This window comes from Erpetoichthys calabaricus, chromosome 4 (assembly GCF_900747795.2).
Source record: "Erpetoichthys calabaricus chromosome 4, fErpCal1.3, whole genome shotgun sequence".
NCBI classification, from domain to species: Eukaryota; Metazoa; Chordata; class Cladistia; order Polypteriformes; family Polypteridae; genus Erpetoichthys; species Erpetoichthys calabaricus.
In genome coordinates, this window is record NC_041397.2 from 325,806,234 (window position 1) to 325,828,756 (window position 22,523).

General features: G+C 44.7%; 1 protein-coding gene across 1 annotated transcript in view; it reads left to right on the forward strand.

The window, feature by feature from the left end:
* The window catches only part of LOC114643553 (protein NLRC5-like), a 5,922,889-nt gene that overhangs the window by 1,350,799 nt on the left and 4,549,567 nt on the right, over nucleotides 1-22,523 (forward strand). Inside the window, exons 15-16 of the mRNA XM_051925772.1 lie at nucleotides 332-397; nucleotides 484-2,173. Of these exons, the coding sequence (XP_051781732.1) occupies nucleotides 332-397; nucleotides 484-2,173 (1,756 nt within the window). The remainder of the gene's footprint in view (nucleotides 1-331; nucleotides 398-483; nucleotides 2,174-22,523) is intronic.

Consider the following 22,523-nt stretch of genomic DNA (forward strand, 5'->3'; position numbering starts at 1 on the left):
TTCCTGCCTTTACACCCAATTATTACCAGGAGAGGCTCCAGCTGCCCGACAACTCAGGTCTGGATAAGCAGGTTAAGAAAATTGATGGATGGAAAGATGGATGGATCAGTGGATCATAAGCATGTGGGAGAAAACCATGAGTACAGAGAGAGGAGACCAACAAAGACACAGGGAGAGCAGGCAGACCCCCCAGAGACAGTGGGCACAGCTTGGACTCTGACGTCTGTAGGCAGCAGTGCACACAAACTCTAAATGATTTTCTTGTTTATGATGTGAAGCCCCCCTGAGAACTGCTGATGCTCGTGTTTATTTCCTCTGTGTTTTTTCCCAGGACCGGACCTTTTGAAGGAGATCCAGGCCCGTGCCCAGTCACCTCCCCTTGAGCCTCATATTAAAGGTAAGTGGTCCTCATGTCTCTGGTCAGTTGCCCCTCCACTCCTCTGCTCATTCTGTCACCTTACTTGTTCTTATTTTGGCTTTCAGACCTCCATGAGACACACAGAGTCACCATGTCTGAATCCACAAGACCTCTGGATGATCAGCGTCCATCTGGAGATCCACTCACTAGCGTGGTGGGCCTTGAGACTCAATACACAGAGCTGATGGTCATCAAACAGGACATTAAAGACAAACTGGCAAAGGATGGGAAGACTCAGGAAAGACTTGAGGAAGAGGGAGCAACAAAGAACTGTGAGCGAATCTGGACTGAGCATCTGTTTAAGAGAAAACTTAAAAGTAAAACACCCTCTAAAATTATAGTGGTCAGTGGGGTGGCGGGCATCGGGAAGACAACCATGGTCCAGAAGATCATGTCTGACTGGGCTAGAGGCACTCAGTACCAGAGGTTTGCATTTGTATTCCTGTTTAAATTCAGGGAGCTCTCCCTCCTGTACAACGAGACACAGATGTCTCTGACCGCACTGATTGTAAGGCACTATAAACATCTCACTCATGACAAACTAATAGAAATCCTGCAGAAACCTGAATCTCTGCTCTTCATACTCGATGGACTGGAGGAATACAAACACAAACTGGACTTCACAGACACTCAGCTCTGCTCAAAGCCAGATGATGAGGTGCCTGTCCACATCCTGGTCACCAGTCTGGTCAGTCAGACATTACTGAAGGGCTGCTCAGTCCTGGTAACAAGCAGACCAACAGCTCTGGGGTCTCTGGACATGGAGAGAGTTGATGGATTTGTAGAAGTTGTAGGATTCTTCCCTGAACAAAGACTGATGTACTTTAAGAAGTTCTTTGGGGACGCTGATGTGGGCACCAAGGGTTTTCAGTGCATGGAGGGTAACACCATCTTGTACTCCATGTGTGTCAGCCCCTCAAACTGCTGGATTATCTGCTCTGCACTGAAGAACCACTTCATGACACCTGAAGAAGAGCGAGGAGCTGCCCCCAGAACTGTCACAGAGATCTTTGTGATGTTCCTTCACAACATCCTGACCAACCATAGGCGAGAAACAGATGACCAAAGGAGCACTCTGATCAGTCTGGGAAAGATGGCTTATTATGGGGTGGACAACAGGACTCATGTGTTTAATGAGAAGCATAAAATGTCCGCCTTTGGTCTCCAGCCAGTCCTGTCCTCTTCATTCCTCTCTGTCTTTCTGCACAGGCAAAGCACTCAGGAGCACACGACATACACCTTCTACCAGTTCACCCTGCAGGAGTTCATGGCCGCCTGCTCCTTCTCCCTCGATCCATCAGGGGGTGTCGAGGAGCTGCTGAAGAAGCGAGACTCATGTAAAGGGGGCCGATTTGAGATTGTCACTCGATTCCTGGCAGGACTGGCTTGGTGTCCTGTGCTTAAAAGAGTGGAGGGAATCCTGGGGGAGTTTGAGGGGACGACCACACAGCGGATACAGGAGTGGGTGAGGCAGAAAGCTAAACAGGCGCTACGAGGGTTAGATCAAAGTGAAGCTCTGCGAGTTTGTCACTGGCTATATGAGACTCAGAATGAGGAGGTGATCAGAGACGCCACTGGGAAAGACTTAAAGATGAACTTTAGCAGTATGACTTTATCTCCTCTGGACTGTGCTGTGCTGTCCTCTGTCATCAGCTGCTGTGGAGAACTTCAGGAACTTAACCTGTCAGGCACACCTCTGACCCCCGAGTGCATCAGAAGACTGGCAAAGGGGCTCAGCTGCTGCAGTGAAGTCAGGTGAGTGATGCGACTTTGACGAGTTCAGTTTTATCTGTCAGTAATGGCACTTTATAAATGAGAGTCACTGGGGTGCACTGAGCTCCACTGTCATAGGACCTTCTAATAAGCCCCGCCCACTCAACAGGAAGTGATGTCACACTGTTAATGACATGCTGACTATGCTGCCTCATTCTCAGTGACCCATTAAAACACACTTGACTGTCATCGCTGTCTCAGACTCTTCTGCTCATTAAAGCAGACACTGAGGGTACACTGCTGGGGTCAACAAGCAGATTAAACTCCGTTTATTAACTCATTGATTACACTGAGCTGATGACTGATCTGTAATTAAACTGTGCCACTACCTTGATGCTAAGCTAGACCCCTGCTCAGACTGTAGTTGGCGCCATTAAGACCACATCTGTAGTCTGGCGTGACGTTCTGGTCAAGCAGAGGAGAGCAGCACAAGTGCATCATGGGACTGAAGGGCTTGTGTGACCGTCACAGGCTCAGAGAGTTCAGTCTCTTGAGTCTCGAGCAGAGGACACTGAGTGGGGACCTCACTGGGGTCTTCTGAATTCTCAGAGGCGTCCATCAAGCTGATTCAGTTAAACTCTGACTGGGTGTGTGTATTGCGTCTTCTGTTTTTAAACCGAGTGTCATGTTTTCAGTGAATCTCACAAAACTTTTTCTTTTACTTTATTCTTCTTCTTTACTCACTGAACTCCCCGCAGCTCTGTGCCCATTGCTTAAAATCTTCCATCCATCCATCCATCCATTATCCATCTCGCTATATCCTAACTACAGGGTCACAGGGGTCTGATGGAACCAATCCCAGCCAACACAGGGCGCAAGGCAGGAAACAAACCCCGGGCAGGGCGCCAGCACACCACAGGGCACCCACACACACACAGACCAAGCACGCACCGGAGACAATTTAGGATCACCTATGCACCTAACCTGCACGTCTTTAGACTGTGAAAGGAAACCCACGCAGACATGGGGAGGACATGCTAACTGCACACAGGGAGGACCGGGGAAGCGAACTCAGGTCTCCTTACTGCAAGGCAGCAGCGCTACCACTGCACCGCAGTGCCTCCCCGCTTAAAAACTTTATGACAAATTGATTTTTTCTCCATTTATTTATCTGTCTGCTTGAAATGTTTTGTCATCTTTGTGTCTCCAAGGCCGTGGTGATGAACTTTCTGGTAGCCCGGCCTGGTGGTCCCTGTGTGTGTTTTCTCAGTGGTCCTGCCGGTGCTCACAGCTGTGTGTGTTTTTGAACAAATTCAAAGCTGCATATAATCCTGACTGCCCTGCTCCTTCCATATTGTTGTAACTGAGTTTGTGCAGAAAACACGAATATGAAACTCCTGAAATCAGTGAAATGGACAGAAACGTCAGGGCGGCCCAAGACCACCAAAGTGCCTCAATTTACACTCAGCGTCCAGGGGACTCAGCACATGTGTCACGTCTTCATGAGGTGGAGTGTTGAACTGATGGAGTCCTGCTGCTCATCGTGTTTTACTTTTACACATTTCAGTCATTCATTGTGTGAGGTATCTGAGGCTGAGGTGGACAGAGGGGTCTCTACGTGTATGTGGTGGGCTGAAGGGTTGACGGAGGAATGTGCATTAATGGAATGGCCAGCAAGTGGTTTGGGGGTCTCAGGCAGGCCGCTCATGAAGCTCTTATTTCTGTGGAGCTGTCGGTGGGTTAGGGTTTCAGGATCTTTAGTCCAAAGCAGAAACTTGGAACCCCAGCATGATGAATGAAATGTGAGCTCCAGCTGAAGGTCTTTACCTGGTGGACATGGCAGTGGGTAGTTGTGTTTGTATTGGATTTATGTTGTTGGCCCCCTCTTGATACGTTTTCTGTCCATTTGTACTCCTGCGCCCTTTCAAACATCTTTAGTTCTGATTCGACTCCATGATTTCACTGATTAGGGACCTGCGCTCAGTGGTCCACTGGTGTCCATGCTGGGTGACCTCGGCCTAAACAACATGGCAAAAATCAGAACTGACCACTAAAAGACATTCCTGCTATGGCACCAGGCACAAGTCACCCACCGGGGACCTGCTTGTCCCCGTCACTTGGACCCTCTATGTGTGATGCTGGTCTTTCTCTTTTCTCTGATCATCTGTGCCATGTAATTCAGGTGAAAATGTTAAAATGAGATGAACTGGTCAACCCTCTGGCAGCCTTTAAGGTCATGCCCTTTGACCCTGGGTTCATGCATGTGATTCAGACTTTCTGTTCTAACATGGCGGCTCTCGTCTTATCTCATCCTTACGTTTCTCCCTCCTTTCAGATTTAAAGGGGCTCTTGACATGGCTGCCCTCTTTCTCTTATCATTTAGATCAGGGAGTCAAACTCAAGTTTATTGAGGAACAAAAACAACACTCTCTATACCTACTGGGGGGCCACAATCAGAGGGGGATTTAGAGGTTTGGGGGCTCCAATACTTAGGCCTTCTTAGGGTCCCATTATTTTACCAAAAAAAAAATGATTTGATTTTAACAGACTCAGAAATAAAAGGACACTGCAGCCCAGCAAAGTCACTGGAGACTTCAAATGTAATTTGTGATTTGTGTCACTCGAGTGTGGGGCCTCAAACTCAGTCTGTGCACCGCAGAAAAGGAGAGCTAAAATATAAGAAATAGTGACATTGACTTTGAGAAGAAAATAACTTAATACAAGTGACGTTATCTGACCAAACAGCAAAATCGTTTTACTTAAAAAGATATCCTAAGATATGCTGGTTGAGTCTGGAAATAAGAAAGCTGTGACACACTGACATTGATCTGTGCCTGACAAGACTTCAAATCTTAGATCTAGAAATATGAGATGATGATCTTATTTTAAATGTCATTTACTAGTTTCTATCTTTGAATTCATGGAATATTCTTCAGTTGATCATGAGGACGTCTTTTATGCTTCAATCAGTCAGAAAATCTTTAAATGGAGTCGTTAACTGGTAAAACGAGCCACAGCAGGTAGGGCGACAATTTATGTCATTGTCTTTCACGAAATAAAAATATCTTTCAAGATTCAGTGACACAAACTCAATTGCTAAAAGGCATATTTAATAAGAAATACATTTTTATTCAGTGGCAATGGCCCATGGAAATTTAAATTTCCAAACTTTACTTGAAATAAACCTAAAACAGAACAAACAAGACACACCGTCACAATTTTACTTATTTGTAATCACAAATCATTTGTGTGTACAAAGATGAGACAAGCGGTCACATTGTTTTATTTAGCACTTTTATCTTTTCCTGTATTGCTCAGATGAAATTCATAATTAAAACAGTTACACGTGCCATCCCATAGTTGATCTTGAGAAGAAAATTTTTCCATAATTGGCCTCTTGAACTTGGACCTCCATTCAGTATTTGGGTGTCAAAAACCAAAAACATTTCAGGCTGTCGACGATTTAAAAAATTAAAATAATCACAAACCAAACAACAGAAGACACAATAAACCGCATTCTCACCAATTCAAACTCTCTTCTGCCAAGAGCCTTTTGAGCAGTGAGCAAGGCGCTATATCAGTGTAATTGTATTATTAAGAACACAGCCATTAGAAACTGTGCCCACTGTGTTTAGTGTCCAACAAACAATCTCCAGTCAGAGAATGACATTTGTTTAGGAACTTGTGAGGTGTTTGTCACGAAGAGCATCAGGAGGGCCTCTGCGTGAATCAGTGACAGTCACGTGACATGGAGGGCAGAAGAAGATGCCATCAGGTAGAAGGTAACACCTCATTTGTGGACCTTATTACTATTGTGCTTCTCCAACAGCCAGCGGGCAGTTTAAATAACTCACAAGCAACTCTTGGTCAGAAAGAAGACATTTGTGAAGGCAAATGTGAAGGTCTTCTACTGCCTGAAAGAAAGAAAATGATAAATGAACATCAACAGATATCAGCTGATGTTTTAGTTGACAGTTTCATGTCAAGATAATAAACATTTTAACACATCACATCTCAAGAACCTCAAGTCAAATCTCACTCGCATGTCTAAATTTCTTTGGAGGGGCAGCTGGTGACAGAAACAGCAATGGCAGCGATGGCCTGAGTAACTGCTGAGGATCAAATAATGAGAACAGAAGTAATGAAAGGCCAGAGCTGAGCTCATTTAGTGTCATGGCTGATCTCAGCAGATTCTTCCACATCCCATTAAACTGAACCTTTTGACAAAACTCCGTCCATCTTTTCTTTCCTTCTCTGATATGTTGATTGTTCTCCTTGTCCACTGTGTGATTAAAGCTCCTCCATAACTTGAAGAACACCTACAGGAATATCCAGACACACAACAAACATTTAAATGTAATCATTAAAGCTTACATTCTTGCCTGTCATATATTTTCCATTTTTCTTTTCTTCAATTTCCTTTGTCATTGAAGGGTATCTCTCAGGTTCTTCATCTTTGGTGGTCCTCAGGATTTAGACCACACTGCAGCCTGATGTGTCGTATCAAAGACACTGGCTGAAAAATAACAAGACGCACGAGTTTACACCAATTGAATTTAGCAACTTTATATGCTGTAACCTGCACAAGGCATGAAAAACATTCAAGTTTCATAAGTAGGCCTGCCGCATGATAACTCATTTTAGGATGAATTCCTTGCCAGACATTTTTTCTCCTAACAAAGTTATCTGAGCCATGGAAAAGATTCCCTTAAATCATCACAGGTGAGGATTCTCATATTATCAGCTGTAAACACACAACAGCAAGTCTCAGTCCTGACATGACGTCATCAGTGTGACTGAGAACTGGCAGAATGCACAGCCGTCAGACCAGGAGACAGAAGCTGTGCTGCTTTGTGACAAGTCGACTGGTCAGCAGATTGGACACACGTTACTGGAGCCGACGTTTAACATGTTTGAGTGGCTGCATAGGGGAGGTGATGCTACAAATATTATATTATAAAACATGTTTACAAAAATGATAACATTTTATTTTAAAAATGCGACCTTTTACATGTCGTTTATTGAAACGCAAGCAAACATTCAAATGAGATGGTGAGCAGCTTAAGTTTGGGAAGCCAAATTAACATTTAAAGAAATCTCAACGTGCGTTCAAATCAGATAACTGAAGGTCACTTCAAGATACCGATGTTAGGATCAATGAAATACATTCAGAAAATGTTACCTTAACGTCCTCTGCATTTCAAGATATCTCAAATCAATCGTATGCACTTGAAGGTATCGGAAATTTATTTCAGACTCCTCAAATGGCCTAAGAAGTTCTTTTCAGATTTCTGGAAATGCATTTCAGATCTTTGAAAGTTAATAAGCAGCCATTTTGAGATATCTGGAAAGTCACTGCCAATAACTTAAACTTTCTTTCGTAAAATGATATTCTGATACTGCGGTGCGCTGGCGCCCTGCCCAGGATTTGTTTCCTGCCTTGTGCCCTGTGTTGGCTGGACTGGCTCCATCAGACCCCATGACCCTGTAGTTAGGATACAGCGGGTTGGATAATGGATGGGTGCATATTCTGATAACTTTAAATAACTTATGGAATTTTTAAAGATATCTTACAATGTATTTAAGATACCTTGAAATAAAAGACGACATACATTAAAATATCTTGTAAGTTATCTGAAAACAGCAGGGAAATTTAAAATATCAGGAAGTCAGTTTGAGATATCTGGAAAAACATGTATTTGCATTTATAATTCACTTTAATAGTTTAAAATATACAGTATATCTAAAAATGATTTCTAAATATTATCTCAGCCTATTGTATTACTCGAGACGTTAGGCTAACATTAAACTACAGTCGTTCACTTGCTGTGGGCACATTTGCTTGCTTATCCTTTAATGGCCGCTAATCACATCCTCCAGTTTGTTCATTTGTTTCATCCACCTCTTGACAAACAACGGTAAGCTGGTCTGTATAAAGTCTGAGATGAAGCTGCATGAAGTTGCCTTCAGTATTAACATTGGTGCTTAACAAGGCAAAATACATACTCACAAACAGCAGTGCACGCTTTGTTCAGCACAAGAACAATAAATCCAAGCTGAAGCCATCTTCTTGGGAGAGGGTGAACTTCTATCCCATTCTTGAGGATGAGTCTTATAAATCCAGACGGTGAGGAAGTTGTCTGTGTCGAGCAGGATAACAACGTTCAGCGTAAGCGTCTGTTAAAAGGGAAATTATTGAAGGAGATGACTCTTCCTCATTCACAGATGGAGCTGAAGGAGTTTCTGTTACCTCCATTGTTGGTACTTTTTACAGGCCACTGACTTCCACTGCTGTCAGAATTCAATTCAGGCCAATCCACATCTGGCGGCTCAGTTGATGCTGGTGATTCCTGCTACAGCTGATCCACATATCTTCCTCAAACAGCACCATCATCAGTGTGGACAGTGTAAGAGACAGGTCTACTCTGACGGAGTACAGTGGCAGGACCCCATTTGGATTTGTTGTTAAAACCTCGAGCCGATGTGGTGTCATCAGGATGAAACACTCCGTCTTTCTCTTTCTTGTCTCGATGTTCGATTTCTTTTTGTTGATGATGAGGTGCCACTTGTTTTGTTTCCGGCAGCTTTAGTAAGTCAAAAGTTGGACAAAGTTGTCTCTTCATCGTTAAGATGTCAGCTGTAGCTGTAGTGGTGGTGTTCTTTTAATTCTGATAAGACAATAAGAACTGATTTAAATGAGTATGAAGTGAGCCTTCATCTTGTGACGCCTTCAGTGTTTCCTTCACTGTTTGTATGAACCGTTCTGCTAACCTGATCTTTGAAGGGTGGTGTGGTGCAGAGCGAATGTGCAGAACTCCATTGGTTTGCAGGAAAATGGTAAATTCCCATGACACACACTGAGGACCGTTATCACTCACAAGCTTCCCTGAGGAGCAATAAAGACAAAATAATTCCTCTAACCTTTCAATTGTTTTAACAACAGCTGTTGAGTGCATAACAGAAACCTCTGGCCACTTACTGTAGGCGCCCACAACCACCAGGAACATCTTTTCTTCAAAGGGGCCTGCAAAGTCCATATGGATATGCAGCCAAGCCTTTTCAAGCCAGTCCCATGGGTGAAGTGGTGCCAGTTGTGGGACATTCTAATCTTCTGACAATAAGCACATGCCTTGGCCCTCATCTCAATATGTCCATCTAATTATGACCCCCAAAAATAATGCAATCTCCTTCATATCATCATGACTTGCATGAAGCTGCTGGATCAAAAGTTTTCTCAGTTATGGAGAAATGAGGACACGGTGACCCCAAAGAAGACCACTGGCCTGCACAGACAGTTCACCTTTTCTAGAAATGTAGGATTTTAGTTCCTGTGAGGTGCTAAGACTTTTACCAGTAAGACCCCTGTCTGTTACTTTAGCCAGTATGGGTCATTCTAAGTGAATCGATTTACTTGAGTTGAGGTCACAGGTGTCTCATTTACCTGCTTAAAATAAAATAAATCCATCTGTGGGCTCTCTGAACAGGTAACTAGCAGAGGTAAACGTGAGCGTCCATCTGAATCAGAATGCAACTCAGACTTGCGGTATTTGATATCATAGTATGGGCTGATAACAGCAATGCCCATCTTTATATTCTGCTAGCTGCTAGAGATGACGTACCCGTATGAGGCCTAAAGATGGTAGTAAGGGGTTGATGGTCGGTAAGAAGTGTAAATTTTCTCCCAAACAGGAACTGATTAAATTAGCTAATTCCAAAAATGATTCCCAGTGCCTCCCTCTCAATTTGTGTGTACTTACTTTCAGTTTTATTCAAGGTATGTAAAGCAAAAGCAATTGAGTTCTCCACACCAGAGGTCATAATGTGTGAAATCACCATGCCGAGTCCACATGGAGAAACATCATAGGTCAGCTGAAACGGCAGTGTGGGGTCAAAGTGTGTGAGGACATCAGATCTTACAAGAGCGTCCTTAGCTTTAGTTAAAGTTTTCCCACATTCTTCAGTCCACTTATAAGCCTTGCTTTGATGTAATGGCTTCAATGAATATTCCATGATAGTTGAGAAGTCCTAGAAACAAACGTAATTAGCTTACATTCTGGGGAGCAGGAGCATCAATGATTGCCTTAACTTTTCAGGGTGCCTTGTGCAGTCTTGCGTGTCATTGTTATGTTATGTTATGGTGCCAATTACAATGTCCCAGATATTCTGTAGAAGACTTGAAAAACTCACATTTACTCTTACAAACCTTCAGGCCATATTCTTTTAAGTGCTGAAGGCTGGTGTCCAAGTGTCAAAGGTGTTCTTCTTTACCCCTTCCAGTCACAATGATGTCGTCCAAATAACACTGGACCCTTGGAAGTCCACTTAAAATCTGGTCCATTGCTCTTTGGAATAGAGCTGGAGTCAAGGTGATTCCAAATGATAGACAGAACTAACAGAAGCGGCCCTTAGGACTCACAATTGTTGATAATTCTCTAGATTTTGACTCAACATGTATTTGGGGATATCTCAGGGACAGGCCTATTTTGATGAATTTCTGTCCACCAGCAAGGCCAGCAAACAGATCATCTATTTGTGGAAGTGGGTACCGTTCTTCTGACACTTTAAAGTCCCCGCATACACAAGCTGATCCATCTTTTTTTATCACGGGTACAATAGGAGAAGCCCATTCACTTACACTCAGGTGTCCCAGGACACCAGACTTAATTAAGGAATACAATTCAGCTTCAGTTTTTGGTCAAATAGCATAAGGAGTTGGCCGGACCTTCAGAAGGTTTGGTTGACTGTCAGGTTTAGTGATAAGTCTGGCAGTGATGCCCTTCATGCTCCCCAGCTCACCACAAAACAACTCAGCATGTCCATTAAGGACTGCATCCAATTTTGTTTCCCCTCTGAGCAGCATACACACATTTGGCCAATCCAATGTGATTTTATTTCTCCATCATCTCCCCAATAATGACGGGTAATCTGCTTCCACTACATAAAGTGCTAAAGTGGCTCCCTGTCATTTTTATCATCCCTCTCACATTCACAGGTTCACCTTTGTACATTTTTAGCACTGGAAAGTGTTTCAGGAGTTTACACTACGTTTAATCTGACACAAGAGAGACAGCTGCCCCTGAGTCCACCTCCATGCGTAATCCTTGTCCTTCCTACAATGGAGATTCCTGGTTTCCCTGTGAGTCACCTTCAAGGCTCAAAATATTCCCAAACACTTCATCTTCGGATGAGTCACTTCCCACTGTTGTTTCTAATTCTTGAGGTTGCAGTCAGTAAACGTCTTTTTGCTTTTGTCTAAATCCTGACTTTTTGCTGTCCTGTCTGTAAGACCCAATCTTATTGAGTTAACATTTGATGTTAAATTCATATATTGTTGGCTTGATTTCTAGAGAACATTAGCTTCTAGAATATGATAAAGCCTTTTCCCCCTGTAAGATAACATGACATAGAACTTTCTTGGCTATACGTATCTCTAATACTGTGTGTTAACTGGGAATTAGTCCCTTTGCTATCATGGACTGACAGACCCATTTGCGGTTTGTAAATGGGATAGGCGTACAGTTTTCTGACCATTTAGAAATGTTCAATTGTATGAGCAAGCTTAAAGAATGAAACAAAATAAAAGCCATAATTTGAATTTTCTTTAAACAAGGACTTTACTTTGCAATATCTTTTTTTTCTCTATTTTTGTGCAAACTGTTTTACTTTGAACTTTTACTCAAGCATATACTGGTACAGTGCGTTCCCACACCCACTACACGTCGAAACAGCTCGGGATCCCAGTTGGCAACCCCCCAGGCAGACACGCGGTCCAGTCAGTCCCTCCGGAAATGAACCTCTATCTGAGGCAGCCAGGTGTTACGTGGGCAACCCCTTGGTCTGGTCCAGCCACTTGGGTCCCCAACAATGAGGATCTTATGAGCCGGATCACCCTCAGGGAAATGCGTCACATAGCCGTAGTGCCGTAACTGACACTCCCTCACAATGCAGGTAATGTGCCTCATTCTGGACTCCATGAGCAATACAAAGTCAAACCAACGATACCCATGGATTTTCCAGAGAGACACAGTACCAAAGGAGTCCAGTCTTCATCTCAGGTCACTGGATTGTGTCCATGTCTAACAACCATATAGTAAGACAGGAAACACCAGGACTCTAAAGACTTGGACCTTCATCCTTTTGCATAGATATCGGGAGCATCACACACCCCTTTCCAGCGACCTCATGAACCCCATGCTCTCCTAATCCGTCTACTGACTTCATAGGAAGAGTCACCAGAGACATGAATGTCACTGCCAAGGTAAGTAAACCTCTCAACAAGGTCGACACTGTCTCCGCAAACAGACACACTGCTGATGGCTGTGCCCAAGAGGTCATTAAAGGCCTGGCTCTTGGTTTTCATCAGGACATTCGCAAGCCCAGACACTCAGACTCCTCACTCCGTCTCTCGAGCGTCCTGATCAGAGCCTCCATTGACTCAGCGAAGATCACAGCATCATCAGCAAAATCAAGAATCTTTCTTCACCAACAGATGCCCACAGCCGCTGGACCCCATGACCTTGTCCAACACCCAGTCCATACAAGCATTGAACAGAGTAGGAGCAGAACACACCCCTGACGAACCCCAGAATCAACTGGGAAAAACACAGAGTGTCTGCCTCCACTCTGAAAGCACTCACAGTACCAGTGTACAGGCCAGCCATGATATCCAGCAACCTCAAAGGGATCCAGTGAAACCTCAGAATTTCCAAAGGGCAGCTCGATCAACTGAGTCGAACGCTTTATGAAAATCAACAAAGGCTGCAAAGAAACTCTGCTGATATTTGTGTTTGCACTCCATGAGAACCGTCAGTGCCAGGATGCAGTCTATGGTAGACTTCTTAGGCGTAAAACCAGACTCTTCCTGTCGCTGGTAGGTGAGCAAGTGATCATGGATCCTATTGAGGACGACCCTAGCAAGGACCTTATCTGGCACAGAGAGCAGTGTTATCCCGCTGTAGTTGCTACAATCCAGATGATCACCCTTCCCTTTCCAGATAGGGACGACAAGTCCCATTTTTCCAGTCAGTTAGGATGATGCCAGTCTCCCAAATGGAAGCAAAGATTGCTTGCAATTCCAGGAGGACAGCCTTACCACCAGCCTGGAGAAGTTCACCCCGGATACCACAGATCCCTGGGGCCTTTCCTCCCCTCAGCTGGTTCACCACCTATGCAATCTCAGTGAGATTGGGTGGTTCACAGCTAATTGGAGGATCAGCCTTAAGAACTGTGAACCCAGAGATATCCAACATCCTAGTCGGAGGATCAGCTTTGAACAACTGCTCAAAGTAGCCAGCCCAGCGGGTCACAACTGCAGTGTCATCCGTAAGGACCATTCCATCAGCTGCCCTGACTGCAAATCTCTGAGGAACAGATTCAGTTGTGCGTAATGCTTCGATTCCTCTGATGGTGTGTTACTTGCTCACAGATTCCTCTAACAAACGCCTCTTTATCTGCCCTCAGAGCCCTCAAAACCGTCCCTCTCAGTTCCCGGTACAGACCAGAGTTGCCATTGAGTAGTGCACTGCGGCTCCTCTCGATGATATCCAGGGTGCCCTGTGAGATGAAATACCTCCTTCTGGGAACACCGGTAACACCAACACAACCTTCAGCAACCTTCAGGGTCTTGTCACGGAAGGTCTCCCATATCACATTAGGATAGGCAGTCTCACCCAAATCTAAAAGTTCCTCACACAAACTGCGTGCAAACTCATTAGAAACAGCCTGGTCTTGGAGTCTGGCCAAGTCCAGGCTCATTTTCCTAGTAGGTGGTAACCTACTGGACCTAAGCTGGATCTTAAGAGTAGCAAAAACAAGTCTATGGTCAGAATTCACAAACTGGGCACTTCTGTAGACCCTGCAGTTTTGCAAGAGCCTCCAGCGTCTGCCCACCAGGATGTGATCGATCTCCTTCATCGCACCACCAGTACTGTAGTACCAAGTCCTACAATGCAGTTCAGGGCACTGGAACCAGGATCCAGCAATTCGCAGCCCCTGACCTTTTGCAAATTGAACGAACATAGAGTCACTTTCACCATGGTCACAGGACCCATGGGGACCGAGACAATCCTCATATCCAGACCTATCAGATAGATAGATAGATAGATAGATAGATAGATAGATAGATAGATAGATAGATAGATAGATAGATAGATAGATAGATAGATAGATAGATAGATAGATAGATAGATAGATAGATAGATAGATAGATAGATAGATAGATAGATAGATAGATACTTTATTATCTATCTTTATTACTTTATTATTATTATCAGTACCAGTGGCTGCATTGAAGTCGCCCATGACCAGAGGAGTGTCACCCCGTGGGCACCCATCAACCACCGAGCGAAGCTGCAAATAAAATGTCTCCCTCACCGAGACATCACTCGCTGCGGTCAGAGCATACACTGAGACAACAGACAAGGCACCCAGGGAGTGCCGTAATCTGAGTCCCATAATAAGCTCATTGAAAGGAGTGACATCAGTCACCATCGGAAGAAGCCAATCCACTACAGCAACAGCTACTCCCTGAGTAGCTGACCATTGTGGCAAACAAGGTCATTTAGTTCCAGACTGCAGGTTTAAAGAGTAGGGACCTCATGCATAAAGCCATGAAGAGAATTGACACTAAAACATGACGAACAGACAAAAGTGGAAGTGTGTGTATGCACAAAAAAATTCAGATGAACAAAATCATGCGCAAGCCAACTTCCACGCACTTCTACATAAATTCTGGTCAGCGTGAAAATTAACTCATGTGCAGGTGCCTACTGTTCCACCCCAACTCCTCTCATAATTTTGCATATATTTTTTAATATGTAAACCAATATAAATATCACCTTACGTTCAGCGTCTGGTTAAAAGAAAATGGCAAAAGCACATGAAAAAAAATTTTCAGGGAATGTGAAGTGGAAGTAGGGAAAAACATACTATTTGTTGGCTTAAGCAGTGGTATAAACAACAAAAGGACGTTGATCAAGTGATAAAGAGTGGCGGAGACACTCGAAAGTTCAAGTTCAGAAAGTCACACAGTGCCCAAAATAAAAAAGAATTTGTCAGATATCACAGTCGCCGTTAAAAGGAGAGTCGTAGCCCACTGTTTCAGTGTCATATGGAAGCATATTAGGCTACAGAGAACAGAAAAATAAAATAGTGACACAGTGGAAAAAAAGGTTGAAATGTCCACTTTAATCTCGTAGTTTATTTTGTCATTGAAGTACAACATCATAAACTTAATCTTAAAATGCTTTATATTGTTCTTCTATGTACTCTGTGTGTGTAAATCACTACATGCTTCTTAAATGGGCTTTCTCTTACGCCAACAGGACACAGAATACATTACATTCATGATATTACAGATTTCTGAACAATTTAAATACTAAGATGTATACTTGATATCATTTTCATGAAGACAGCAATTAAAGCATGGTGGTGCGGTGATAGCAATGAGCTGGCTCCCCTTCCAGAGATTGTTCCTGCCTCCCACAAGATACTTCCTGGGACGTGTATTACCCTCGATGAAATAATTTATTGCAGTAGTACTGTCTCTGTCAAACGAAGCATTTTCCATATGGAAACAGTTCAAATAGACTGTGTGCATGGCTGAGGCAGTGAGTGCTAGATGCTGTATCCCAATACTTCTCTGCCAACTCTAGAGACTCTAGAGACTTCAACTCTAATAACTCTGCCATCCTCCTTGCTCTTTAAATTTACTTGCTGAATTGGCCCAGATATGCTCAGCTGCTGAGCCTCCTTAGGTGCCATTTCCATGGACACACTTCTTTCAGTTGTCTTTGCGAGGGTTAGGGCACTTTCTGTCAGAAGCCGTTTTTTTATGGCTTCACTTCTCAGTCCACATACCAGCCTGTCACGGATTGTGTCATTGAGTACCTCTTTAAATTCACAGTGTTGTAATTATTACTTTCGTGCTGCCACAAACATCCTCACTGATTCCTCTTCCTCCTGATTTTGCTTGTGGTCTCTAAACTGTGCAGTAATTACTAAAGGCTTTGGTGAAAAATGTGCACTCAAAACTAAAACAATCTGCGAATGTGATTTCTCTCCAGACTTATCTACTGTGACTATGAACTAATTTGAATGTTTTTCCTCCCATAACACTCAAAAAAGTAGGAACTAATTTTTCATCTGTAATATCATTTGCTTTAACAACCACTTGAAACACTCTGTATATGAGCTCCACTGCTCCACGTTCTCATGAAAAGGTCCTATTACTGCGATAACAGCAGCCATCTTGAACTTGCAACAGAATCACCGTCACTCTTTCTTCACAATAAGGCGAGTTTACTCCTGAATATCCTTCTGGTACCATTATTGATACTCACAGCTGCTTCCTTGTACTTGCTACACTTCCTTCATGGCAAACAATGGTGTGCCATCTTCTTTTTCTGATTTCTCTTCCGTTTATTAATGGAGGAATATTTGTTGCTCCTTTTCAATTATTACCACATACTGTGTGAATTCAGACTTCATCGTTATCACTTTTTGTTTTGTTTCTTCCAACTCCAACAAATAATAACTACAGAGAAGGAGGATATCTGAACATGCTTTTTACTCCATAATGGAACTAAGATACCCACACTTCCTTTTTTCCCACAAGGCAAAGATAAATTGGGGCATTAACATTGGTGCTTAACAAGGACAAAATACATAAGAAAATGTACGGATTAATAAATATAATACGCATGTGTTATTGAAGTTCCTAGTTATTGCTTTTCAAAATGTGAGACAGCAAACTGAACTGCTGTCATTGTGTGAATAAATGTAATGAATTCCAATAAACCCGACATGATATTCAGCCTCTTTTAGATGCAAAGGTCTTTCCTTTCATTCACACAGGTTTAATACGGCGCTCTTCAGCCTAAGGCATTTTTGTAACATGGACTCTTAAAAAATGACCGAGTCACATACACTCTTTATATGTTTGTGGGATTAATGACTGCACAAAGGTTTACAGAGTCTACTAACTCCTGTACCGCATTACATGAGCGCATACTCACCATCTTCTCAAAGCCAAAGAGTGTGAAGAGGTTAAGAACATGTCGATGTCACATAATAACAGACAACCACTGAGCCACATGACGGTCACACAACCTGCTGGTGTCAATCCTGATGAAATTACAACACGACGGCATCCCTTAGAAACTGGAGATGGTTCAGGTGCACCAACCACCGGTTAGCCATTATGTACAACATGCAGTGTTAAATAGCTGACTGATGGACTGTTACAGCTACTGTGCAATCAAGTGACATTTCCATTGGCTCATTCACTGGAGTTATGTGATGAACGCTTTGGTACAAATTATTTGTGATTCACACAAAAGGATATCTGAAAGTTTACAAGATAAATAGCTTGTAGCAGACAGTTTATGGCTTTTAAATGCTTGCTCTTTACAAAGTCACACTTGATACACTTAGTGTTGTTAAGTCTCCATTCCAATGTTATAAATGCATGGTGTGTTATTTTCATTTTAGAGGGGGGGGGGGGGTGTCTTTATTTGAAAGCTTACAGTAAACTTTGTTAAAGGGGTATTGAAATTTTTTAATAAGATCTCATCAACACAGAAACATGTAAATATGATATAAGCAGATTAAAATAGCAATAATAATAATAACAGTAATAATAATAATAGTTCAAAAACTATATAAATAAATATAAAGAAATACAATCATGCACATACAGTTGCATCTTTCACTTTATTCCTTATTCTGAATGGCCTCACCACTGACTTACTCTTATGTGAAAATCTTTGATTATTTAACGCCTGTAATGACACTTTGGACTTCTGACAGATCTTCACATCGTCACTTTGTCTTTGTGTTGTTTCAAGTGTCAGCCTTTCTCTTCACTGCAGTGATTGCTTGGCTTAGAAGACAGAAGTTCCTCCTCATTTCTACTGTACTTGTGGATTGCTTGTGCACTTGACACCCTACTGCTATTTCAATGTCACAAACGGCAGATCTGATCTCACCGATATTATCATACATTAGTCACTCAATGTGAACGTCTGAGTCCTGAGCTATGAAATGGAACAGAATGAGAGTCCACCACAGTTTGATCTTCATTGTCTAAGGACTTGTGTAACGCCAGGCAGTTCAGAATAGTTTAAAAGATGACAATAACATGTGCTCTCTGCATTTCTTTTCTTTTAGAGTGTCAGTTGCATGAGTTCCTGCTCAGTTTATATTCTTTAAACATACATTTTTAATCTTGAATCAAGACAGTCATTTTTTCTTCAAACAGTTATAAATCATTCTGCTTACCGTTCCAAAGCATCACAATGTATTCAAATACGTCTCACTTGTAAAAATGCTTGTTTAAGATATTATATTACTTAAAGTCAAATTTTTTCAAGAGGATTTTCCTGATGTGGGGAACAGCCCGGACACAGACAGGTAGACATGATGGTTTCACCACACACACGTTTATTTACAATAGTAAATAATACTATTTACTATTGTAAATAGTGGCCGCAGCACCAATCACCCCTTCAGTCCTGGCCACACAACACAATGCGTTCACAGTCTCTGGCTGGCCTCCACTCCTCTCCATCGAGCTTCGTCCACTTCCACCCGACTCTTGCCATTGAATGGATAGAGGCGGCCCCTATTATACACCCCCGGATGGGCTCCAGGTGCTTCCCAACACTCTTCTGTTGACATGCCCTTGTGTGGCGGAAGTGCCGGCTGCGCAACCAGAAGGACTCCGGGTGTCCCTGCTCCTCTTCCCCCCAGCACTTCCGGGTGTGGCGGGAGTGCTGAGGTCCAGGGCTCCCAAGGCATTGGGGCACTCCCTGGTGGTGGTCACGGGCCCCTACAGGGTTGAGCTTCCCAGCTCTGTACCCGTGGTCCCCAAAGCAACCAGGGCGGTCGCCCCCTCCAGTACAAGCCCTCCTCCAGTCCTCCTGGGTGTCCCGGCTGGGTACCAACCCCAGCCGCGTGCCACAGTGCCCCACCGCCAGCGAAGACACGTCGGTCTGAGCGACACAACTTGTGAGGGCGGTTCAACCCCGAAGTGGGTCCTACTATTTGTCCAGGTTCCAATCCAGCACCCTGGAACTCGTTTTTTCAGCACCCCTTCCGAGGTCTTCACGTCCCTTTGTGCTGCGACACTTGTGCCTTTGTAGCCTCCGCCAGTCGTGGGGCTGCCCCATTGCCAGTGAAGAGTCCTCCAGAGCAGCGGTCCGTCCTGGAAGGGCAGGTCCCCAATGAAGCAGGCCCTACTGCGCATCCGGAGTCCGTTCCTGCAGCTGAAACAAAAAGAGGGGCAGAAGCGCTGCCTGGACGCCACCACCTAACGTCCCTCTGTGCCGCGCACTGGCAGCGTTCTCACCTCCTATCGGCACCCCGCGACTTGCCTGTTCGGCATCTCCTCCGCAGGTTCCCTGCCCATCTGTTTGTATCTGACGGGTCCGCTCGCATGGTTTTCTCCTCCACCGGCACTGGAGCTTGCCTCTGCTTCCACAGAGGACGGCCCTTCTCTGGACGTGTGCACCCAGCTACACGTCCCTTCCTATAGGAGGAACCGGCATTCACCCCTCAATTCCTCCTATCACTCTGGGATGCCATGATGGTCTGAATCTCCTTATTGCATAAAAAGAGACTCCTTCCCATCTGCGTCCCTGTAGAGCGACGTGAGTCTGCCGCTGACTTGGGGCGTAGGGCGCTAGGACCTGGGGTACACAACAGCCCTTGTCCTGCCAGCCCTCTCGATGACTTTCCCCTCGTCATGCGCACAGCACTCGGTGCCGCATCCACTGTTGGAGATCCACCTACTTGGTTCCGTTCAGAAACATCCTGGACCCCTTCGATGGGATCTCCCTTTTCTTTTATGGGGACGGTCTCACTTACCTTCCCCGCCGCGTCCCTCCGGCTGAAGACTCCAGCGCCGCGCCGATCTGCCCATTGTCGCAGTGTCATCACGGACGCGACCGCCTTCATCTCCAGCTCCTTCAATCCTTTGCGGAGGACGCGTACCACCTGGAATAGCGACTCCGCGGGCTGGAGGCACTCCTCTAACTCATGCAGAGCCACTAGCAAGCACAGATCATCAGTCGGCGGTTGCCTTACCTTTTTGTCAGGCATATCCGCCGGCTGCTCTCTGAGGGGCTTTCCCACAGGCTCCATCGGGTCCTTCCTCGGCCCGGGATGGACATTCCGTGGGCCCGCCTCCATCTAATCATCGGCGGACACGCAAGACACACCGCCCAATCCCGTGCCTGTCTCGTGGAGGGACTTCCGGTCCGCGGCCATTTTGGCTCTGTTTCGTCTTCTCCTGGTGCGGTGACGTGCTTCCGAGGAGCCAAGAAGCTGCTGCGTCCTGTCATGCTGCAGCAACTCCTTCCTTGCAGCATCTCGTGCTGCCGCCTCTGCGCCGACGACAGCCCGAGGCTCGGCATGCCGTTGCCACTGACGCGGTCCCGGACAGTCCCAACCTGCAACACAGAATGTAAGTTTGCCCCTGCAGGACCGATCGCTGTTGGGCAGGGCACTTACCTCTCGGGTCTTATCTCTCCGTGGCGCCGTCCTCGCCGTGCTGCCGTCTCGTATGTTCTCAGTGACAGCGTGCCTGCTGGAGCCCGCTGCACTCCGGCAACCTCCATAGTCATTTCCCCGCACGAGGGGAATATGGCCGTTTGGTGGACCGGTGGCGGTCTGTGAGGTGATTCGTTCATGCGGGGTTGTGCAGGCGTGTGTGGGCTAACCTGCTGCTCCGGACTGCCCAAAAAATTATTTGTTTGGAGTTCCTGCCTTGTAGCAGGCAGAGAGTCCCATCTGAGATGCCATTGTGGAGACTGGCATGGACACAGACAGGCAGACACGCTCATGTCACCCAACACACGTTTATTTATACTATGCACAAAGTTCTTATGCTCACAAACCCCAAAGACTCCAAAGTCCTGGCCACACAACAATGCCTTCTTCAGGCCGCCTCCTTGCCTTCCTCCCGACATGTTCTCACTTCCTCCTGACTCTTGTCATTGAATGGAGGGAGGCGGCCCCTTTTATACACCACCCGATGGGCTCCAGGTGCTTCCCAACACTCTTCCGTCGACACTCCCTTGTGCGGCGGAAGTGCCGGCCTCGCAACTGGAAGGACTCCGGGTGTCCCTACTCCTCTTCCCCCCAGCACTTCCAAGTGTGGCGGAAGTGCTGAGGTCCAGGGCTCCCAAGGCATTGGGGCACCCCCTGGCGGTGGCCACGGGCCCCTTCAGGGTTGAGCTTCCCAGCTCTGTACCCGGCCCCCAAAGCAACCAGGGCGGTCGCCCCCTTGTGTACTGGAGGAGGTACAACAACAACAACAACAACATTTATTTATATAGCACATTTTCATACAAAAAGTATCTCAAAGTGCTTTACATAATGAAGAAAAGAAAAATAAAAGACAAAATACAAAATTAAAATAAGACAACATTAGTTAACATAGAAAGGAGTAAGGTCCGATGGCCAGGGTGGACAGAAAAAACAAAAAAAAAACTCCAGACGGCTGGAGAAAAAAAATAAAATCTGTAGGGGTTCCAGGCCACGAGACCACCCAGTCCCCCCTGGGCATTCTACCTAACATAAATGAAATAGTCCTCTTTGTAGTTAGGGAGTCACCTGATGGTGATGGTCATACAGACTTCTGGCTTTTAATGGATCCATCATTACTGGAACATCATGGTGCTTTGGGTAGATGGTGGTGGCGCAAGCCACCTCCAAAAGGACACCGGAAAAGGAAACAGAAGAGAGAGTAGGGGTTAGTACAGATTTTGCAGCCACCATGAATAGTTATTATAATGAATTGGATATACAGAGTATCAGGATTAAATTACAGTGAAGTTATGAGAAGGTCATGTTAAAATAATGTGTTTTCAGCAGTTTTTTAAAGTGCTCCACTGTATTAGCCTGGCGAATTCCTACTGGCAGGCTGTTCCAGATTTTAGGTGCATAACAGCAGAAGGCCGCCTCACCACTTCTTTTAAGTTTTGCTCTTGGAATTCTAAGGAGACACTCAATTGAGGATCTGAGGTTGCGATTTGGAATATAAGACGTCAGACATTCCGATATATAAGATGGAGAGAGATTATTTAAGGCTTTATAAACCATAAGCAGAATTTTAAAGTCAATTCTGAATGACACAGGTAACCAGTGCAGTGACATCAAAACTGGTGTGATGTGCTCGGATTTTCTTTTCCTGGTAAGGATTCTAGCAGATGCATTCTGCACTAGTTGCAAACGATTTATGTCTTTTTTGGGTAGTCCTGAGAAGAGTGCGTTACAGTAATCTAGCCGACTGAAAACAAACACGTGAACTAATTTCTCTGCATCTTTCGATGATATAAGAGGTCTAACTTTTGCTATGTTTCTTAAGTGAAAAAATGCTGTCCTAGTGATC